The sequence below is a fragment of the Dipodomys spectabilis genome, unplaced genomic scaffold, assembly GCF_019054845.1.
Source record: "Dipodomys spectabilis isolate Male_0828 unplaced genomic scaffold, ASM1905484v1 ptg000365l, whole genome shotgun sequence".
Classification (NCBI taxonomy): domain Eukaryota; kingdom Metazoa; phylum Chordata; class Mammalia; order Rodentia; family Heteromyidae; genus Dipodomys; species Dipodomys spectabilis.
In genome coordinates, this window is record NW_024871042.1 from 12,670,531 (window position 1) to 12,693,229 (window position 22,699).

Below are 22,699 nucleotides of genomic sequence, written 5' to 3' on the forward strand. Positions count from 1 at the left end.
TGAGGTGAAGGGTTCAGCCTTGTAATTGTACATATGGATATCTAGTTTTACTAGCACTATTTTTTTCAAAGGTTGTCCTTTCCTTATTGAGTAGTCTTGGCACCACTCTCAAAAATGCTTTTACTATTTATGCATGAATTCCTTTCTATATTCTCCTATTTCATTTGTCTTTATGCTAGTAATATACTGTTTTGAATACCTTAGCTTTTATAGTAAGTTTTGAAATCAGAAAGTTTGACTACCAACTTTGTTCTGTTTCAACAATGTTTGGCTATTTAGCATTTCGTGTGTGTGTGTGTGTGTGTGTGTGTGTGTGTGTGTGTGTGTGTGTGTGTGTGTGTGTGTGTGTGTGTGTGTGTGTGTGTGTGTGTGTGTGTGTGTGTGTGTGTGTGTGTGTGTGTATTTTGCTCAGAGTTGATACCAGGGCATTGAGATGTTTGGCAAATGCTAGGGATTACTTTACATCTCATCCCTTGGAGGATTTTTTGTTGTTGTGGGTTTGTTTTGTTTTGTATTGTTTTTCTGGGGATTTTATGGGTATGTGTGTGCCAGTCTTGGGGCTTGAACTCAGAACCTGAGCACTGTCCCAGAGATAGTACTCTACCACTTGAGCCGCAGCTCCACTTCCAGCTTTTTTGGCAGTTGAGATAAGAGTCTCATGGACTTTCCTACTTAGGCTGCTTCCTGAGTACCTAGGATTAGGGGCATGAGCCACTTGTGCCCAGCAATCAACCTTTGATTTTTAAAGATACAGCTTTACTATGTAGTCCAGACCTTTTTTTTTTTTTCAGACTTTGTTGACCTACTATCTTCTGGTCTCTCATTTCTTATGAGAAATTTGATTTTTTTTGCTTTGTTTTGTTTTGCCATTCCTGGGGCTTGAACTTGGGGCCTGGCCTCTGTCCTTGAGCCTTTCTGTGTTCAAAACTAGTGTTCTACCACTTGAACCACAGTACCACTTCCAGCTTTTTCTGTTTATTTGGTACTGAGGAATCAAATCCAGAGCTTCAGCATGCTACATAACCACTCTACCACTAAGCCACATTCCCAGCCAAATTTGATAATCTTATTGACTAGCCTTTCTGAGTACTAAATCTCTTTCCTTGCTGCTGGCTTTTTTTGTTTTGTTTTGTTTTTTTACTTTTTGCCAATCCTTGGGTTTGAACTTAGGGCTTGGGTGCTGTCCCTGAACATCTTCTGCTAAAGGCAACTTGATCCATAATACTACTTCCAACCTTTTCTGAGTAGTTTATTGGAGATGAGAGTCTCATGGACTTTCCTGCCCTGGCTGGCTTGGAACTGTGATCCTCAGATCTCAGCCTCCTAAGTAGCTAGGCTTACAGTCGTGAGCCACCAGCACTTGGCTTTCCTTGCTGCTTTTAACCTTTGCTTAGGGAGATAGTTTTTCTATTTGTTTATATTAGAAGGCTAACAAGGATTTACTTAATAAATAGGATAAAATAGAAATAGAAGAAAGGTGAAAGGAAATATCTGTTTCTCCTGCAGGAGATGAGAGTGAAAAATCTGTGTTTCTTCACTCCTGTCCAAGTTCATGTTGAATATCATCTAGCTCTGTGGCCACTTTGCAACCTTCATTATATTACAAAATTTCTAGTCATGGAGACAGTGAACTTAAGGTATATTTATTGCCCAAAACCTGGCCAAGATAGATCTTTGTTGCAGGGAAAAATATCTTTTGTGTAGGTGCTGGGTATATGTGGGTGTGTATGCATGCATGTACACATGTATGTGTGTATATGCTGGTACTAGGGATTGAAATCAGAGCCTTGTGCTCTCACTTGACTTTTTTGCTCAAGGCTATTGCTCTACCACTTGAGCCACAGCTCCACTTCTAGCTTTTTGCTGGTTGGAGATGAAGTCCACAGAATTTTCTACCTAAGCTATCTTTAAGCCAGAATCCTTAAGCTGGGCACTAGTAGATCACACCTGGAATCTAGCTACTCAGGAGGTTGAGAATCATGGTTTAAAGCCAGCTGGAACTGAAAGACCTGTCTTTCATTCTGTGTTCTTTTTTCCTTCTTTTGTGGGTTTGAACTCAAGGCCTCACAACTTGCTAAGCAAATGCTCTACCACTTGAGTCATCCCCCTAACCCTTTCATATTTTCTGATAGAGTTCTTTTCCCAGACTAGCCTGAACCACTATCTTCCTACTGAGGCATCCTGAATAAGCAGGTGTGTACCAACACATTCTATTTTTTCATTGAGGTGCATTCTTACTAGCTTTACTTCTGGCCCGAAATTGTTATCCTCCCAATATCTGCTTTTGGGCAGTTTGAATTACAGGCAAGCACCTGGTTCTACTCTACTTTTTTTCTTTTTTTAATCAAACTGTGTTTCAGAGTAACCAAAATAGCTCTAAAAAAGTACCAGTGGCTAATACCTATATTCCTAAATAATCAGTAGGCTGTGATCAGAGCCAGCCTAAGCAGACAATTCTACAAGAATTTTATCTCCAATTAACTAGCAAAAAGCCTAAACTGGAGGTATGACTAATATAGTAGAGCACCAACCATAAGCAAAAACTAGGCACTTGTAGCTCATGCCTGTGTAATCCTAGCTATTCAAAAAGGTTGAGTTCTGGAGGCCAAAAAACTGCCAGAGTCCATCTCCATAATAACCAATAGGGCTGTAGGCATGGCTTAAGTGGTAGAGCACCAGTCTAGCAAGCATGAATCCCTCCTGTCTATATATAAATCCTCATCCATGGAAGGGATGCTATGTTTAGATAATCAGCATTTTTGTTTCAAAAATATGATTTAACACCAGTCAGTGAGTAAGACCATTTTTTAAAAGTTTGATGGGGGAAGTGAATCTGTGGCTCCAGTGAGAGTGCTAACCTTGAGCAAAAAAGCTCACAGACAGCATCCAGGCCCTGTGTTCAAGCCCAGGAATGGCACAAAAAAGTTTGACGGGGAGCTTGCAGTGTGGGGTCAGGTGGTCACTTCAATCCAGTAATCATTTTTGGCATAAGTAACAGTGCAATACCCCAACATTGAGCCTCCTGGCTTGCCACTTTAGCAGTGCATGCTTGAAGTATGAAGGGAGGGGGAAAAAATTGGAATTTGCCATAAATACATCATAAAAAAGAAGGGGGCACAGTATGAAATAAGAATGATAAGATCTTGATATTTGCTAAATATAGGCGATGGGTATCTAGGAGTTCAATATACTGTTATTTTATATTTTTTTCTTATAGAAAGTTTTTAAATCACACTGATGTTTTGAGGTTGACAAAATTGAAAATAAATGACTGTCAGTCAATAATAATCGTTGGTTGTGCCTGTGTTTCCCAGTAGTATAAAGTTACAAAATTAATGATTATGTCCTTTTGACAGATCTTTCCCTAGATCATTCTGACCTAGTTGCAGAGTTGTTGAAGGAATTGTCTAACCACAATGAACGTGTAGAAGAAAGAAAAATTGCCCTCTATGAACTGATGAAACTAACACAGGAAGAGTCTTTCAGTGTTTGGGATGAGCACTTCAAAACAATACTACTTTTATTGCTGGAAACTCTTGGGGACAAAGAGGTAAATGGCAGAATACTTAAGCCATAGTCTATATCCTGCTTTGCTTTGCTTTCCTGCATTCATTCATTTTTTTGTTCTGCTGGGTCTTGAACTTAGTTTTCCTGAATGCTAGGCATATACTCCCATCATAGCTTCACCTCCAGCTCTTGTTTTTCTTCATAGATTGTCTATTAATCAAATACTACACAATTGTCTATTACCCAAGTAATACACATATTCGAAAATTTGGAAGATGAGTCTATTCTGCTGCTGTCCCTGCATGAAATTTTTCTCTAAGCCAAATAGCTCAGCAATTTTGAACAGTTGACCACAGCAAAAATGAAAAATGGAAGCCCAATTTTTGTGGAAAAGTACAGGTTGCCTGTTCTGTGCATTTAAATTTGTTTTTCAGAAGCACATCTTTGTCTTATAGACAAATATATTTCTCAATTTCTTAGAAATTTAAAAGGTGAGATTAGTTTTCAAGTAGAGATGTTAGAATTGTATAATAAGTTACATACTTTGTACAATGGTCTAGTTTTCCTCCTCTCAACATTAAGATGCTTAAGTTGTTGAAATTGATGTTAGAAATTGCCTGCAGGTTGACAGGGTCCTAAGATGGCTGCCAGGCAGCCATTTCCTGACCAAAGAAAGGATGTGGAGTTGGCTACTGCTGGAAATGATGTTGAGTCAAATTCTGAAAATGAAGCCATACTGAGAATTCTGAATTTAACTTACAAGAACTTAAAGAGGATGGGACCAGAAGAAATCAGATGCCTCAGATTTCCCAAAAGATGAACCAGAAACTTGGTGAGAGGTCTAGGCAAATACATATGAAGAGTACCCTTCTGGAATTCCCATAAACGTGGAACAATTTTCAAGAATTGCGTAAAAACATTCTGAACAGAAAACTTAGCCTCAAGATCCAGAGGGAGATAAAGTGCTCCAGAAAAGATAAGCTGAAGAATGAAAAAGTCTCATAGTGAACAATCCTTGAATGAAGCCCAATGGAAAGAGCATACCCAGTATTTTGGAGCCAGTGGCTCAGTATTTCAGAACTAGTGATAGAATTGAACCTCCTGTGAAAAAAAAAAAACGTTGAGAAGTCAGGTCTTGAGGATAGACCAGGCTGTGGAGGAGTAGGATATTGAAAAACTCAGCAACCAGCCAGCTACTCTAGAGCTTGGTGTAAAAATTGCCAAAGCATTGCCTGCCACAATAGATGCAGGCAATTTATAGAAGCCAAAAAGGAGGCTGAGGGCTGGGAATGTGGCTTAGTGGTAGAGTGCTCACCTAGCATGCATGAAGCCCTGGGTTCGATTACTCAGCACCACATAAACAGAAAAGGCCAGAAATGCCACTGTGGCTCAAGTGGTATTGTGCTATCCTATAGCAAAAAGAAGCAGGGACAGTGCCCAGGGCATGAGTTCAAGCCCTAGGACTGGCCAAAAAAAAAAAAAAGGAAGCTGAAAATTCATAAGCTGCTCAAAAGAAGAAGCTGAAATTGGGAGTTTGAAGCATAGAAGAGATGGAAAACCAAAAGCAACATGGGATATATGTAACCACGCAGAGCTCAGAATACTTAGACTCACAAGCTCAAATTAACAAGACTTTCCTGCTTAAATATGTTGGATTGATAGAAATAAGGGGAATAATGTGCATAAAACTTGGGAATTGTTTACCAACTCTTGGACTTTCCTAAAGAATTTATTCTTGAAGTGAATACTTTCACTATTTGTGTAAGAAATCTGAGCATACACAGAAAGAAAAAAGGATGGGGTTTTTTTGTTATTTATCTGCATAAACCTTCAGTCTAAAATTAATCTGCTTTTCATATGTCTGGTGTGGCATAGCCAATGAGGTTCTTGTACTTTCTTATCTTTTCTAGGCATAACTACACTTTTTCTGGAATTGTGGTTTTAAAATTGTGACTGTCTTTACAAATAATTTTATGTCATAAAAACAATTATTCATTCCTTCTTGAAGGCAGTAAAATTTTTAGGTGGTCCTTACCAGAGAGTATGTATAGTTAGATTAAACAGATAATTTAATTCCAAATAACAACTGAATCATCCAACCATCCAAAATATTATTGCCTGCCATCCAAAATATTAAAAAACATTTCAATGTTTCTCTTTAGCCTACAATCAGAGCTTTGGCATTAAAAGTTTTAAAAGAAATTCTAAGGCATCAGCCAGCAAGATTTAAAAACTATGCAGAACTGACTGTCATGAAAACATTGGAAGCACATAAAGACCCTCATAAAGAGGTGAGTTACCTGTTTTATTCTCATCCTGTTATTTCATGAACGATGTAAACACTGCATAGAAGCTACCTTTTTTACGATGGATACTTACCTGGATATTCAAAGTGATACTTGACTCAGATCCACGCATATATTCTTTTCTAGCACAAGAATTATGATATCATGGCCTTTTTTCTATATAACCTACTTTTTTGTATATTTAGTTAGCTTTTCCTCAGTGTGACCAGAAACTTAAGTAAAACGACTTAAAGGGGAAAATTACTTATATTGACTCCTGATTCCAGAGGGTTCAACCCATGGTCTTTTTGTCCTTGGGGCTTGGACTGGTCACAGAGGCAAGATGCCAAGGCAGAAGAAAGATGGTCATGTCTAGCACACAGGAAGCAGAAAATTGAGAAGGGGCCAGAAACAAGGTACCACAAGGACTCACCCCAGCTAGGCCCCACCTCCCAAAGTTTCCACAACCTCCCAAAATAGTACCACCAGCTATGGCCCAAGCCCATGAGCCTGTGAGGACATGTCATATTCAACCATAACAATCTGATTTTGTTTTCTTCTTCATTTTGCTTTAGTTTTCTGTCTTAACTTTCCACTTAGCAATACAAATTTGATTTTTTAATGTAACAAATGAAGGTAAAATCATGTTTATTTTAAATAGTATATTGCTTATAGGAGATAGGAGTCTGTTGTGAGGACAGATTTTTAAGAATCTTTTTTTAAGAATCACTTTTAAGAATCATGGCATCCTATCTTTCTATCAGTAACACTGATGAGTTACCATGAGGATTTTTATGATAATCTTATAAATAATTAGAGAAGGAAATTTCAAATAGGATGCTGCAATGCTTTTTGCAAGAAAGCAAACATGTTTTAGCATTAGATGTCTGTGGTCAAACCAAGACATTAGCAAAAAACAGGCCAGAAAAGAAAGTTAAAATAGTGATAAAGTGAAATGGTTCAAAGCTAAATACAAGAGTTAAAATGATAAAAATCTCAGAAGCAGCAGTAAGATTTTTGTTACATGGACTATGTAGTAGTAGTTTCTTAATATAAAATGCAGAAGCAACTACTGGGGAAAAAACATAAATTGAACCTTAGCAAAATTAAAAGGTTTTGTACTTCAAAAAATTAAGGAAGCTGGGCACCAGTAGCTCACGCCTATAATCTTAGCTACTCAGGAGGCTGAGGCCTCCTACTCTGAGGATCGAGTTTCAAAGCCAGTCCAGGCTAGAAAGTCTATGAGACTCACTATCTCCAGTTAACTACCAGAAAGCTTGAAAGTAGCACTGTGACTCAAAGTTGTAGAGCACCCTAAGTCATAAGTCAGGTAATGAGTACAGTTCTTTTAGGACAATGTCACCCCTTCCTTCACCTTCCCCCAGTTTCCCCCTCCCATCTCTGCCCACACAAATTGTATAGTTCATTTTCCACATAGTATATTCTGAATACCATGACTGCATTTGTTCACTCTTCCTCCATTTCTGTACCTCCATTTTCCACCACAAAAAGACCAAATGGAGTATGGAGGGAGCAAAAACAACAGCCAAAAAAAAGTGTTTCCATTTTCTGGAATTTGTTTTGATAAATAGTACTTTAAATGTTCAGAGGAGTTGTGCCTTTGGGTTCCTTCCCTAAGAGTACCCCCTAAGTCTGACAGAGCAAAACCAAGATCATAGTAGACATTTTTCAAAAAAAAATGTAAATAACAATAAACATAAAAAGATACCACCATCATTAGTCAGTAGGAATGTGCAACTCAAACCCTTAAGGACAGGCAAGAAGAAATGATAGTGAAGAGATGGGAAAATTGATAAGAGTAATTTATTTTTTAATCTGGATTTTTATAACATAATATCAAATGTTTAATGTTCTTCCCCCCCCCCCTTTTATTTTATTTTATTTTATTTTGGCCAGTCCTGGAGTTTGAACTTAGGGCCTGGGTACTGCCCCTAAGCTGCTTTTGCTCAAAGTTAGCACTCTACCAGTGGAGCTACAGTGCCACTTCAGGCTTTTTTTATGTAGTACTAAGGAATCAAACCCAGGGCTTCATGAATGCTAGGCAAGCACTCTACCACTAAGCCACACTCCTAGCCCTAATGTTTATAGTTCTGACCCAAATAAGACCTTTAGCATTTCTATTTTTACAAAATATAAAATAGGTCTTTTTAAGATGTCACAACTGAAATGAGCTTTGACCTTTCTGACTTAGTGCATTTTTTGCTGTACCTTTTTAAATACTTTTCACTAGTTGATATGTGAGACACTGGCAAAGAATCATCAAAAGCATAGATGTTTATTTTGTTTTTACATTTTTGTTTTAGGGTTTTTTTGAGGGGGAGGCTGAGGGATCAGTCCCTGGGTAGGACCTGGGCACTATCCCTAAGCTTCTGTGCTCAAGGCTAGCATGCTACCACTTGAGCCACAGGTCCACTTCCAGCCTCTTGATGCTTAATTGGAGATAAGAGTCTCATGCTTTCCTGCCCAGGATGGCTTTGAGCTGGGATCCTCAAATCTTAGCCTTTTGAATAGCTAGGATTACACCTGAGCCGCTAGCGCCTGATTTGCTTTTACATGTTTTTAAAACCATCTTCAAAGAATACAGATTCTAATAAGAAGCCATTTCATTTTATTGCAAACTAGTGTTTCCACTCCTCCTGGAGTTGAACTAGTAATGAACCAGGGCCTCTCTGTGACTGATGAAGAGGCTCCATTCATATTATAGTCCAAGTCAATAAGTAGAGCCTCCATACTCCAGCACTAGCCCAGTTTGATTTTAAAAATTACATTAAGGGACCAAGCATAGTGGCTCGTACTTGAAATCCCAGCTACTCAGAAAGCAGAGATTAGGAGGAGCCTAGTTCAAAGCCAACCCAGGCACAAAGGTACGAGTGATCCCACATCACTAAAACAACCAGATGTGGTAACACACATCTGTCATCCAGTCTACATGACAAGTTTATATGTAGGAAAGTAGGGGTCCCAGCCAACCCTGGACCGAAACACAAGAACCTATCTGAAAAATAACCTAGAATCAGTAGGACTGGAGGATGGGTGGGTCAGATGGTAGCGTACTCACTAAGTTCTTAACTTCAAACCCCAGTACTCCACATAGACAACTTTAGGGACTGACAATGTAGCTCTGTGGTAGAGTACTTGCCTGGCATGTGCAATGTCCTGGGTTTGATCAGACACACTGTAAAAATAAAAGTAAAATCTAAATTAGCCAGGCGTGGCAGTACACACCTATAACCCCACCTACTTGAAAGGATCACTTGATCCTACAGGTCCAGGCAAGCTTGGGAAACATAGTGAGACCCTGTCTGAAAAAAAATAAAATAAAAACTAAAACCTACTATAGAGTAAATGGGAAAGGAGAGAGAATGGTTAAAGGTCCATGTGTTTCAACAGTTACTGTCAGCAAATGTGTTTTATCTGTACGCTGACTTATGGTTATCTGTGTACTGCAGTATTTTCCAAGCCAATCCCAAATACCATGTCCTGTTAAATGTATACTTTTAAGACATAGTATAAGAGTTAAGAAATAATTTCCTGACTTAATTTATTTTAGGTGGTGAGGTCTGCTGAGGAAGCGGCATCAGTGCTGGCCACCTCTATTAGTCCAGAGCAGTGCATCAAAGTGCTGTGCCCTATCATTCAGACTGCAGACTACCCCATTAATCTGGCTGCGATCAAAATGCAAACAAAGGTGATCGAGAGAGTATCCAAGGAAACCCTTAACCTACTCCTACCAGAGATTATGCCAGGCCTAATACAGGTAAGCAGTAAAGCTTGAGGGAATGAGCTGTGCACATCCAGGCTTCAGTTATGTCAGGCTTTTTCAATATACAATCTTGTGGCATTCAATATTTATTCACAAAACTTTTTTTTTTTTTTTTTTTGCCAGTCCTGGGTCTTGAACTTGGGGCTTGGGCACTGTCCTTGAGCTTCTTTCACTCATGACTGGCACTCTACCACTTAAGCCACAGCACCATTTCCAGTGTTTTCTGTTTATGTGGTGCTGAGGAATCAAACCCAGGGCTTCATTCATGCTAGACAAGCACTCTACTACTAAGCCACATTCCCAGCCTTCACAGAATGTTTTTATCATCTTAAACTAAATCTCTCTACCCATTAGTGAACAATACCCCATTCTTTCCCTCAAGACCTCACTGATATTTATTCTACTTTCTGCTTCTAATAGGTACCTGTTCTAGATTTCTCATATATGTGAAATCACAAATATTATTCTTTTGTGCTCAGCTAATTTGATTTAGTGTTTTCAGGGGTCATCTGTGTTACAACATGTTTCAGAATTTCATTTCTTTTTATTCTATTGTTGTTTCCTATTTTTATTAGTATAACTACTATGATGATAATTATAATTAATATTACCTTGTTAAATCTAGAAACAAATCTGTGGGCAGATTCCTCTCCAAAGTAGTTTTACTAACATACATTATAGTGTCCCTGTGCTTTTTCACTAGTGCTTTACCACTATGAGCCACATCACCACTTCCAGTTTTCTGATGGTTGATTGGAGATAAGAATCTCATGGACGTTCCTCCCTGGGCTCACTTTGTACCTCAATCCTCAGGGCTCAGCCTCCTGTGTAGATAGGATACAGGTGAAAGCCACCAGCACCTGGCTTGGGATTGTATTTTATTTTATAACATGCTTTAACTTAACTATATGTTGTGAACTTTGTCCCTCCTGATAAATAACAGTCTACAATGTAATTTTAATGGATGGTTAATAATATACAGTGCCTATTATGACCTTTCCTATAGTATTATATTATTCTGTCCTAAGTTTTATTGCTCACTAAATTATAAGATCCTAGATGTCCAAACCTTTTTCTTACTTACGTTTTGATACTAACTACAGATGTATACAATGGGCATATGTGGTATACATTATAAATACTGATTAAATGTTTGTTGAATAATTTACAGTTTGAAAATACTAAGAGTCCTTGTGGCTTTAAGTTTGTGTAAAATTCTTAACTCCCTTTAATTAACTTGGTGTAAAACCATGTAGTTTATGTAACTATTAGAAACCTTTTTAAAAAGCATAAGAACTCTAGTTATCTTAAGGTTTACTTTTAGCTTTGCCAAAAATCATTGAAATTATATGTATTAGGACATAGGATAGACAAGTGGCAATACCTATCAATGTAGTTTTTGCATTGCTCAAGACTAACGCTCTACCACTTGAGCCACAGTGCCCCTTCCGGCTTTTTCTGTGTGGTACGGAGAAATTGAACCCAGGGCTTCATGCATGCTAGGCAAGCACTCTACCACAAAAGCCATATTCCCAGCTCATCTCTAAGCTTTTTAACCAAAATTCCTTTCACTGAGCACTTTGGATTACATACAGAAAAAAGAAAAGATTAGAGGAAGGTGTCAAGTTCTCTTTGGATTTCAGTGGTTTGAGAAAACACGAAAGGAAGCTGAAAGTTAACTTTTTTTTTTTTAATTTTATTTTATTTTATTTGTGAACATACTGTACAGAGGGGTTACAATTACATGGGCAGGATAATGCGTACATTTCTTACCAAGCATTGCAGCCTCCTCCTTTGTTTACCCTTCACATCCCTTCCCAGCCTCCCCCCTGAAAGTTAACTTTTTAAGAACTTGGGGCAAGAATTTGTGGCTTAGTGGTAGAGTGCTTGCCTAGCATGCATGAAGCCCCTGGGTTTGATTCCTCAGTACTACATCCACCAAAAAAGCTGGAAATGATGCAGTAGCTCAAGTGCTAAAGTGGTAGCCTTGAGCAAAAGAAGCTAAAGTACAGTGCCCAGGCCCTGATTTCAAACCACAGGACTGGCAAAAAACAAAACCAACTTGGAGCCAGCTAAATGTAGTACACACCTGTAACCCTAGTGATTCAGGAGGCAGCAATTGGGATGATTGGCTTACGGCTAGCCTAGGCAAAAAGTTCTAGCAACCATGGCCTCCCCTCCCCCCCCCCCCCCCCCACACACACACACAACACGTTAACCAAAAGAAATTTGGTGCAATGATGTATATTATCCCAGGAAATGTAAATAGGAGAACCACAGGCCAGCCCAGGCAAAAAGCAAGACCTTGTTCAAAAATAAATGCAAAAAGCACTAGAAGTATGTCTCAAATGGTAGAGCACCTACCTTGCAAGTGCAAGCACTGCTCCCCTCCTCCCCCACCCACCAGAAAAATACAACCTGGACTAAAAGACTGCATATTAGGGAAGTTGGAGGTGGAGGCAGAGGCACTTGGAGTAGAACAGGTCTACAAGGTGGCCTGAATCCATAGATCTCTTGAAATTGCAAATGTTTCCTCGTGGAACAGGTTGCTCATGTAGGAGAACTGCCTTGGAACACTGAGCCTCACAGTAGTGCTGTAACAACTAGCTACACACAAAGGCCACATTAACAAAAGAAGAATCCTATAACAGTAAATAAAGCTAGAAGAATTTATGGGGCTGGGAATGTGGCTTAGTGGTAGAGTGCTTGTCTAACATGCATGAAGGCCTAGGTTCCATTCTAACAGAAAAGGCTTGAAGTTGTGCTGTGACTTAAGTGGTAGAGTTGTCTTGAGTACAGAGAGGCTCAGGGACAGAGCCCAGGCCATGAAATCAAGCCACAGGGCCAGCCTCCATTTGAACAAATGACTGTGCAGTGGTACACACTAATTCCAAGCTGTTTTAGAAACTCAATGGCTAGTTAACACTGGTGCCTACCTGTAATCTCAGCTAACAGAAGCACAGATAGAATCACAGTCCAGGCTAACCCCAGGCTAGCAATGCAAAAAGGGCCTTGGAGGTATGGCTCAAGTGGCAGAGTGTCTAACAAGCACAAGGTCCTGAGTTCAAACCCTAGTACCACCAAAAGACAGGGGGGGGGGAGAAAATAGAAAAATATGACCACAACATAAATGAAAATTTAAACCCAAGTTTAAGACACAAAGGAAAAAGGAAAAAAATGTAAGTAACAGTAAACACTAATGAAAATCATGAATCAGAACTTTTAAAGTTTATTAAAAGAGATATTAGGGTTGGTATTGTGGTACATGCATGTAATCCTAGCTAGTCTGGAAGCATAGGTCTGTAGAATCTTAGTTTGAGACAGCCTGGGAAAAAGTTAGCAAGACTTCATTTCAATTAACAAGTTAGGCATTATGATGGTACACACCTATAATCCCACCTAGGAGAGACATAGATGAAGAAAACTGTTCTAAGGCTTACCCTAGACAAAAAAAAAAAAAAAAGGATGAGGCCCTATCTAAAGTAGTAACTAAAGCAAGTTATGGCTTATGCTTATAATCCTTCTACAAGAGAGGTTGAGATCCAGAGGATAGTTCAAGAGCAGCCTAGGCATATACAAAAGACTCCTTCTCAATAGCTGAGTACTACCACTGGAAACCTAAAATCAGTAGATTGCATTCCTGCACATACCTGGGCAGGAAGCACAGGATAGTTATCTATAAAGCCAATGCAAACAAGGACTGGAGACATGACTCAGTGGTACAGCACCTGCCTAACAAGTACAAGGCTCCTATATCTAAACCCCAGCACCACAAAAAAAAAAATAGAAATATAAAAAAGGATATGGTTTAAAGGGGATGGCCTAGCAAATTCAAGGAAAGTCTCTAGTGGGAAACATCCTAAAAATGAAATGTAGATACAAAGATAATTTGAATTCAGTATATTTGTAGTATGAAAATATTGATTTAGGAATAGGAATACCAATATGATAAAACAAATAATGTCTCTTAGAAGAAGAACACAAAGGCACAATATCTGTGTGCATCTGATCACATAAAATAATATTTGTGCCAGGTTCCAATAGCTCACACTTGTAATCCTAGCTACTCAGGAGGCTGAGATCTGAGGATCACAGTTCAAAGCCAGCCCAGGCAGGAAAGTCCGTGAGACTCTCATCTCCAATTAACTACCAGAAAACCAGAAGTGGTACTGTGGCTCAAGTGGTAGAGTGCTAGCCTTGAGCTAAAAAGCTGAAGGACAGCGCCCAGGCCCAGAGTTCAAGCCCCACTCAAGAGGCTGAGATTTGAGGATCATGGTTCAAAGCCCAGGCAGGACAGTCCCTGAGACTCCAATTAACCACCAGAAAACTGGAAATGGAGCTGTGTCTCAAAGTGGTAAAGCACTAGCCTTGAGCGAAAGAGCTTAGGAATAGGGCTCAGGCCAGGAAATGGAAACAAAGAAATTTTTTAAAATATGTCACAAAATAAAATTAGTCAATCTTAAAATCTTAACATTGAATTAGATATGTCAGAATGAAACTGTTATTCAGTTTCTTAAAAAAAAAATTATGTCAGGTATAATGACTATAATCCTAGCTACGTGAAAGGTGGCTTGGACAAAGATGAGCATCCATCTAAAAATAAAATACAAACAAAAGGGCAGAGGGTTTGGCTCAAGGAGCAAACAGTCTGTCTAGCAAACTAAGTTCAATAACCCCAGTATCATATATAAGCTAATAGCACATAGAAAAAAATGTTAGGTGAAAAGATGAGAGGTTACCCAAACATCATCAGAAGTAGAATAACTCAATATGCATCTTCCCATGGGATGCACCACTCCACTGGACATCCCCCCCCCCCTTTTTTTTTCTGTTGTTGAGCTTGAAATCAGGGCCTCTTTGTGCTAAAGGCTAGCACTCTGCCTCTTCCAGTTTTTGAGTCTTTATTGGAGATAAGATTCTCACAGAGACTTTTCTGCCCAGGCCAGAAAACTGCAGCCTCCTGAGTAGCTAGAATTACAAACAGTGCCTGGCTACATTTTTCTTTCTGAAAGCCCTAGAACCTGAATCTCATCAAGCCTCTAGACTTAATTGTCAACATTCAGAGCATGGAAATAGAATTACTAACTTGTGCATTATGCTATTTAGTCAAATCTAGAATATATGAACTGCTGTAAGAAAAATTACCAACTTAGGGGCTGGGAAGTAGCTCAGTGGTAGAACGCTTGCCTTGCATGCCTGAGGCCCTGGGTTCCATTCCTCAGCACCACATAAGCAAAAAGAAAAAAGCCGGAAGTAGCACTGTGGCTCAGGTGGTAGAGCGCTAGCCTTGAGGTGAAGAGCTGAGGGACAGCACTCAGGCCCAGAGTTCAGGCCCCACGACTGGACCCCAAAAAAAAAAAATTACCAACTTTATTTTGTAGAGAAATTAGATGAATGAAAGAGAGTAGTGATATAAATTACTTAAAGATTTAGAGTGCTAAGCACACAGTCCACTTGAAAAGGATATACTAAAATAGAGGACTGACTTCGGATTTCAAAACCTACAGGATTCAGACATGAAGACAGCAGACACCGTCTGCACTGAGCCCTCTGATGTTCTCATCCTTATCCTACTCCTTCTGCTTCTGCCATAGGAGTCAGAACTCTTCAGCAAAGAGTTAGTGTGCATCTCATCATCCTGTTCGTAGCATGGCTTGCCTGGCTGGCTCTTATCACATAGCAAGCACTTAAATATTGGAACATTGAGTGCAATATTCTTGGCAATGTTATTTGTAATAGGAAAAAAAATTAGCAAAGAGGGAAATTGTCAGGGAGGAGACTTAATCCTACAACATTCATACTAGAGGTCTAGTTCAGTGATAGATTGCTTACTTATCATGCACAAGGCTCTAGGTTCGATCCCCAGCACCAGAAACAAAACAAAAATATTAAATTTACCAGCCAAATGTCAGTGGCTCATGCCTGTAATACTACTACTCAGGAGACTGAGATCCAAAGCCCAGGTAAGAAAGTCCATGAGTCTCTTTTGTCCAATTAATCACAGAAAAAGCCAAGAAATGGTTCTGTGGCTCAAGTGGTAGAATGCTAGCCTTGAGCAAAAGTTGCTCAGAGACAGTACCCAGGCCCAGAGTTCAAGCCCAGGCTCGGCAAAAAAAAAAAAAGTTTAAGTTTACAACACTGTAGAATGGTTAAATTAGGATGCATACTAAATAGATATATCATTACATAGACTGTAGAAAAATTATAAGAATTATAATTTAATCTACAATTATAATTTAATTAGATAACTTTATAAAATTATAATTTCTTATAAAATACAAATATAAAGTATGTGTAGTTTATGCCTTTTATCATGAAGAATACATTTTTGCAATCATTTTAGAAAATGGTCACAATTTTGGTAGAGATAAACTTTATTTTTCCCTGGGTAAAATGTTTGTATACTCAAAAATACATACTGAGTAAGATTTTTGTGGAATGTTGGGAGAGAGTAGTATGATCAAAGCATGAGGGATACAGACTCAGCTGTTGTGGGACAGATGAAAGACCATTAGGCCTGGGTTATAAGAATGCCTTGAGTTGCCAAACCTAAGAACCAGGTTTTACTAGATAGTGGAGAGCTGTTGACCTAAAGCTATGTGCTCTAAGAAGGTGCTCTGGAAAGTTGGAGATGGATTAGCAAACCAGGCAGCTTCTGAGGTGGGCTGTGCAGCTTATCCGGGAGAGCCTAACAGGGCAGATGATAGTGGAGTGTGGTGGATGTTGGAGGACAGAGAATTTACCTTAGATCAACAGGGTTTCTCTCCTCCATGCATCAGAGTTCACCCTGTGGAAAGTAACTTTCTTAAATCCCTCAGGAGTACTAACAGTGGAACTTTTCTCCCTAGGGTTATGATAATTCGGAGAGCAGTGTTCGGAAAGCTTGTGTCTTCTGCCTAGTAGCTGTTCATGCAGTAATTGGTGATGAGCTAAAACCACATCTCAGTCAACTCACTGGCAGTAAAGTAAGTTACACTGTATGGTTTTAACAGTAACAACTATAGCACTTAAAGTCTTTGTCCTGAATATATGTTAAAGAATAAGATTTCAGTAAGTCAGGCTTTGAACACCCACTGCCCTTATTCATCCAATTCTTCCTTTTGGTTCTTCCCTCTGGCATTTGTCACTCAGGTAAAGTGATGGGCACATTACTGAAGGGAAAATGCCTACAGTTCATGTGTTGTTTGTTGTTGTTATTATTTTGCCAGTCATGGGGCTTGAACTTGGCCTGGGCACTGTCCCTGAGCTTCTTTGAAGAAGCTCAAGGCTGGCACTCTACCACTTGAGCCACAGCACCACTTCCGGCTCTTTCTGTTTGTGTGTGGTACTGAAGAATTGGACCCAGAACTTTATGCATGCTAGGCAAACACTCTACCTCTAAGCCACATTCCCAATCTCAGTTCATGGTTATTTCTAACAGTTGACTGACTTCTTTCCATTCCAACACTCAATCCATCATCCCCAATGCCTGTTGAAGAACAAATAGAGCCAGACACAGTAGCTCATGCATGTAATCCCAGCCAATCAAGAGGCAGAGATTGGGGAGACCATGGTTCAAGACCAGCCCTAGCAAAAAGTCAGACCCCCCTACACCAACTAATAAGTTATGGTACTGACACATGCCTGTCATCCCAGCTTTGTGGAAGGTATAAACAGGATAATTGTAGGCCAACCCCAGCAAAAATAAGACTAGACCTGAGGATATGTATCAAGTAGTAGAATACCTGCATATATCTCTGTTTCTCCTTAACTCTGATAATCATGGCTAGAAAGTCTGTGAGACTCTTATCTCCAGGTAACCACCAGAAAGTCAGAAATGGAGCTGTGGCTTAATGGTAGAGCACAACCTTGAGTGAAAAGAACAGTACTCAGGTCATGAGTTCAAGCACACAACCAACCAAAAATAAATAAAAATTTTGATAAAAGAATTCACATATATGTAGCTGTTTTAGTGACCATCTCATCATACTGTAGAGCAGCTTGTTCGCATAACATGTGCTTGACTTAAATCCACAGATGAAGCTACTGAACCTTTATATCAAACGTGCACAGACGGGTTCAGGAGGGACTGATCCCACTAATGACGTTTCTGGACAAAGTTAGCAGCAATCATCAGTGAAGCAGGTCTCTCAAGGACAGACAGACCACCCTCATCAGTGAAAGGAAATTCTCAAAATACATCTTTTGGAACTTAACCATTGTTTCCCGGTTTTTGTTTTTTTGTTTCATTTCATTTTGTATTTTCTGTAACAGAGAGCTATCCTCAGTCTGCATGTAACTTTTATGATAGTTATTCCAAATTCAAAAAGAAGCAGTATTAACAATTGATCAATACAAAGTAATTTTTTAGTCTAACTCACCATTTCACATGTTTGTACTTCTTTGTCTTCCCATTAACCTTTGCCAGTGTTATGATTGTATAAATTTTTTTAAATACTGGTTAAACCGGAATGCTTAAAGCTTTAAAAGTTTTAACAGTCTAAAACATTTTTTGTCTTTATTCAACTGCAGAATAATATTTTTATTGCTACTTTGAGTTTTGTTCCATATCATGTCCTAGCTAGAAATATTATTAATGACGTGAAACAAAGCAGGACTGATTTGAACTTCAGCTGGACTCTGTTGGTATGATGGTGAGCCATGTCATTAGTTGCAACTTCTTCGGGGTCATTTGTAGTTTGAAAATGAAGACCTGGAAGAGAAACATTACAGAATCAGCCAGTTCTGTAAAACTGCTGTTGTTTGTTGGTTATTGATCTTGCCATCATTATTTAAAACCATGTCCTTCTATGATCCCTTCAGAAAGCTGCACCAAATCATCTGCCTGTTTTTTTCTTGATACTTGTTGAAATGGAAAGTTTCATTGCAGGGTTTTTGTGTTGTTTTTTTGTTTGTTTATTTTGTTGTGAATGATGCTTTTTTTGTATTTATTAATATCAGATTCACTTATGAATAAACTTGATAATGGAAACAGACAAAAGAATCAAGTGCATGTGTGTCCTTGAGTGTCTTCTGTTTCTCACTTAGTAAAACCAACTAATTATTGATATGGAGTCAACCAGCACTATTTCCTGAAAATGATGGAAGCTGGATTTTTCTAACCATGAAAACATTGATCCTGATGAGAGAGAAGATGGTGCCAAGGCTGTCTTGTAATAATGGGCTCAAATTCTCTACCTCTTCAGGGCTAATGCTTTTAACTGAGCTGCTGCCTGTAATATGTCTTTCAGAAAACTATTTAAAGGGTGATTTCTGTTAGTTTTTAACAAAAATTTTAATCACCTTTTGCTAAACCTGTTCTTTTCATATGCAGCCGTCTCAAAAATGACCAGTTTCAGTGAAAGCCAACTGAAATCATTTGGAACCAGGATTCAATGATTTCTCATTTTGACTTTTTTTTTATTTAATTTTAACATGAAGTGAATTTGACTGGCAAGGCAAAGGTCTGTGAGAGGAGCAATTTGCTATTGTTACAGAGTTACCTGTACTATCTTTGTTTAATTGAAAAAAAAATGTAGAAATGTATGTAAAGAATCTAAGACAAGAGAACTGAATGGGTGATTTGTTATAGGCTTTTCCCTTCCTTTGTGTTCTAGCAGCAAGAAAAGACATTTCCCAATATTCTCTCCCCTCACCTGTAACAGCTTTGTTTTTACTGTTACTGTTAATTACGTTGTGTATTTATAGTTCAATGCTTACTGTTGTGCATATACTGGCAATAAAACTGTACATAACATTACTTGGAAAAGTTAATAATATATATTAGCTGTTTTTCTGTCTCGTGTAATGACTCACTTATGTAGGTTATGGGGTGGTTTTTGTTGGGTTTTGTTTTAACTTTAATAGGTACTTTATTAATGAAATTCTCATGAATTTTGTGTGCATCTGAGACAAAAAGGTCAGGAGTAGTCGCTCATTACAATGTATATAGGTACTTAAGTATGTATATGCTACAACTTACCTTAAAGAAGTCATTCCAAACATTGAAGTTGTCTGAGTAGTGTTTTTTGTAACATGACCTTTAGTATGTTTTGTAGTCATTCTGAATTTGAATATTGACTTAATGTTGACCCCTGCTTTAAGGCATTGCATTAACTACTGTTGACAACCAAGTATGGTGATATAAGCTGAGTTACACTAACTGAAAAGTTAGCTGGAGCACCTGACATCTAACAACAGCAGCCCAAGAAATGAATGAATCATGTAACAGAAAAAATGTGGCTTACTGTGCCTAAATGGAATGAAGGTTAATGGACATTAAGGTGAAAGTTCTGTAATGTTGGGGGTTGTGACTCAGTGGTAAAGCTCTTGCTTAACATGGTTCAATCCCCAGTGAAGATAGATAGATAGATAGATAATAGACAAACCAATAAATTCTATCATTTCTGTTGACAAGGGTAGAAGAAAAAATACTGATTATTCAAAAACTACTAAAAATACCTTTCATTTGTTCATTCTAGAAACAGACTTAGATGTCATTATGAATTAAAATATGGTCAAAAAAAGCTACTGTTTATAATTTTTTTCTTCCACTTTTCTCCCAAAAACTAATAGGTCATTCATTTATTGCACTGATGAGAACTAATTAAAAGAATACTAAGCTAGCTGCCAGTGGCTCATACCTAACTACTCAGGAAACTGAGATCTGGAGGATCATAGTTCAAAGCCAGCCCAAGTCAAAAGTCTGCAAGACTATCTCTTCAAAATAACTAGTAAAAAGCCAGACTGGAGGTGTGGGTCAAGTGGTAGAGTGTCATCTCAGCAAACATAAAGCTCTTAAGTTCAAAACTCAGTATTCCGGAAAAAAAAATATTAAGAGCCATTTATCAACCAGGTGTATTGGGGTGCATCTGTGGTCCTAGCTACTTTGGATTCTGAAACAGGAGAATAGTTTGAGCCCAAGAGTTGGAGACTAGCCTGAGCAACAAGACACTTCCTCAACAATACATAAATGTATATATGCACACATATATTCTAGATTATAAAACATGCTTCAAATTCAAAATCTATTACAGACTTCTGACACTTTTTCAAGTAAGAAAAAGTCTGAAGCTGAGGTTTGGAGTTACTTCAGCTTTTTTTTTTCCAGTTGTGGGGCTTGAACCGTGGCCTGGGCACTGTCCTTGAGCTCTTTTACTCAAGGATAGTACTCTATTACTTGAGCTACAGCACCACTTCTGGTTTTCTGGTGGTTAATTGGAAATAAGAGTCTCATAGACTTTTCTTCCCAGCTGGCTTTAAACTACAGTCCTTAGATCCTAAGTAGCAAGGATTATAGGCATGAGCCACCAGTGCCCAGCTTCAGATTTCATTCTTACAAACTAAATCAAAATGATTTTTCACCATCATGTCTTTGTTTAAAAGGCTAGGATATTTTCAGCCATATTTGTTTGTATAGTCAAGTATATATTACAAAATTGATTAAGAATCACCTTTACAGTAAATAGAAATGAGAAAATTCCATAATACATGCAGTGTTTTTCATATTACCTTTTATATCTTTGTTATCTCCCCCTTCCCCACCTCCAGTAGTACTGGGGATTTGAATTCAGAGCCATGCAGTTAGGCAGTCTATATAATTTAAGCAATTCCAACGAGTACAGTTTTCCATCTGTGAATTCAACTAGAATTTCAGCCAAAAAAATTTTTGTTACTTTCCTTTTTGTAGACTACAGTGAAAATAAGGAAAAGCTGAAAAAGAAAAATGTTACTTCTAAAATGGCTACTTAGATTCTTATCTGTGTTGCTGGGTGCCTGTGGCTCTTGCCTGCAATCCTAGCTACTCAGGCTGAGATCTGAGGATCACAGTTCAAAGCCAGCCCAGCAGGAAAGTCCATGAGACTCATCTCCAATAAACCACCAGAAAACCAGAAGTGACTCTGTGGCTCAAGTAGTAGAGCACTAGCCTTGAACTGAAGAGCTGAGGGACAGCACCCAGGCCCAGAGTTCAAGATCCATGACCGACTTAAAAAAAAAAAAAAGAAAAAAAGATTATCTGTGTTGCTGGGTTTGGGCTACTGAATTAGATAATATTGAAATCTGTAAGGAAACAAATTTTGTTAACCACAAGAGTGACAGAATTAAAACCGCCTATCATTTTGACTGGTGTGTATGTGTGTACTGGGATTGAACTTGGCCTTGCACTTAAAGCTGGTGCTCTACCCTTTGGGAGACACCTCCACTTCCAGCAAAAAGCTGAAAGAAACCCTTGGAAATGGTTCCAAGGAAGAAGAAGTGGGAATGAAGGAGGTAATTAAAGGAATGGGTTTGACAGGAGTATGTTACATGCATATATGGAAACATCACAATGAAACCCCTTTGTACAAATAACAGGCTAATAACAATGGGGAAGGAGTCAGGCTAGCTACTCAGGAGGCTGAGATCTGAGAATTGCAGTTCAAAGCCAGCCCTGGCAAGAAACTCCATGAGACTTTTTTTTTTGTTGGCATGGGGCTTGAACTCTGGGCTTGGGCGCTGTCCCTCAGCTCTTCAGCTCAAGGCGAGCGCTCTATCGCTTTAGCCACAGCGCCACTTCCTCCATGAGACTTATCTCCAATAAACTACTAGAAAACTTGAATTAGCGCTGTGGTTCAAGTGGTAGAATGCTGGCCTTGAGCTGAAGAGCGCAGGGACAGCGCCCAAGCCTAGAGTTCAAGCCCCATGACCAACCAAAACAAAAACAAATGGGGAAGGAAACGGGTGAAAAATAGGAAAGGGTGGGAGGAAAAAAGGAAGGAAACTTCCCAAAGTGAGGAAAATATCCAAAATCTGCATATTGGTGGCCTATATATAATGCTCTTTGAAAAAAACAATCTGAAATAGTCAATTCTTAGACATCCAGTTACCACTGGTATACTTAAAAGGATTTCATGGGTAGTAACCAGCATGGTGATATTACCCTGATAATCCCAGCACTTTGAAATGGAGGCAGGATGATCTTGAATTCAAGATATGACCCTATTGGGGGGTGGGGGGAGAGACTGGGAATATAACTCCATAGTAAAGTACTTTCCTAGTATATGCAAGAACCTGTCTTCAATTCCAAACATTTCCAATTAAATAAATGGAGCAAAATTCTATGAGCATTATAAATGTGACATATAAATGAAAAACAGACATAGAC

General features: G+C 38.7%; 1 protein-coding gene and 1 pseudogene across 10 annotated transcripts in view; both read left to right on the forward strand.

Annotated features, from left to right (window-relative positions):
- The window catches only part of Clasp2 (cytoplasmic linker associated protein 2), a 209,233-nt gene extending 189,918 nt beyond the window's left edge, over positions 1 to 19,315 (forward strand). For all 10 annotated transcript variants that reach the window (XM_042666378.1, XM_042666383.1, XM_042666381.1 and 7 more), the window contains 5 exons: positions 3,357 to 3,550; positions 5,670 to 5,798; positions 9,364 to 9,570; positions 16,425 to 16,541; positions 17,593 to 19,315. In XM_042666378.1, coding sequence (XP_042522312.1) covers positions 3,357 to 3,550; positions 5,670 to 5,798; positions 9,364 to 9,570; positions 16,425 to 16,541; positions 17,593 to 17,679 — 734 coding nt within the window. In that variant the 3' untranslated portion in view covers positions 17,680 to 19,315. The remainder of the gene's footprint in view (positions 1 to 3,356; positions 3,551 to 5,669; positions 5,799 to 9,363; positions 9,571 to 16,424; positions 16,542 to 17,592) is intronic.
- LOC122096028 lies at positions 4,148 to 5,452 on the forward strand (annotated as a pseudogene).
- Positions 19,316 to 22,699: the final 3,384 nt, after the last annotated feature.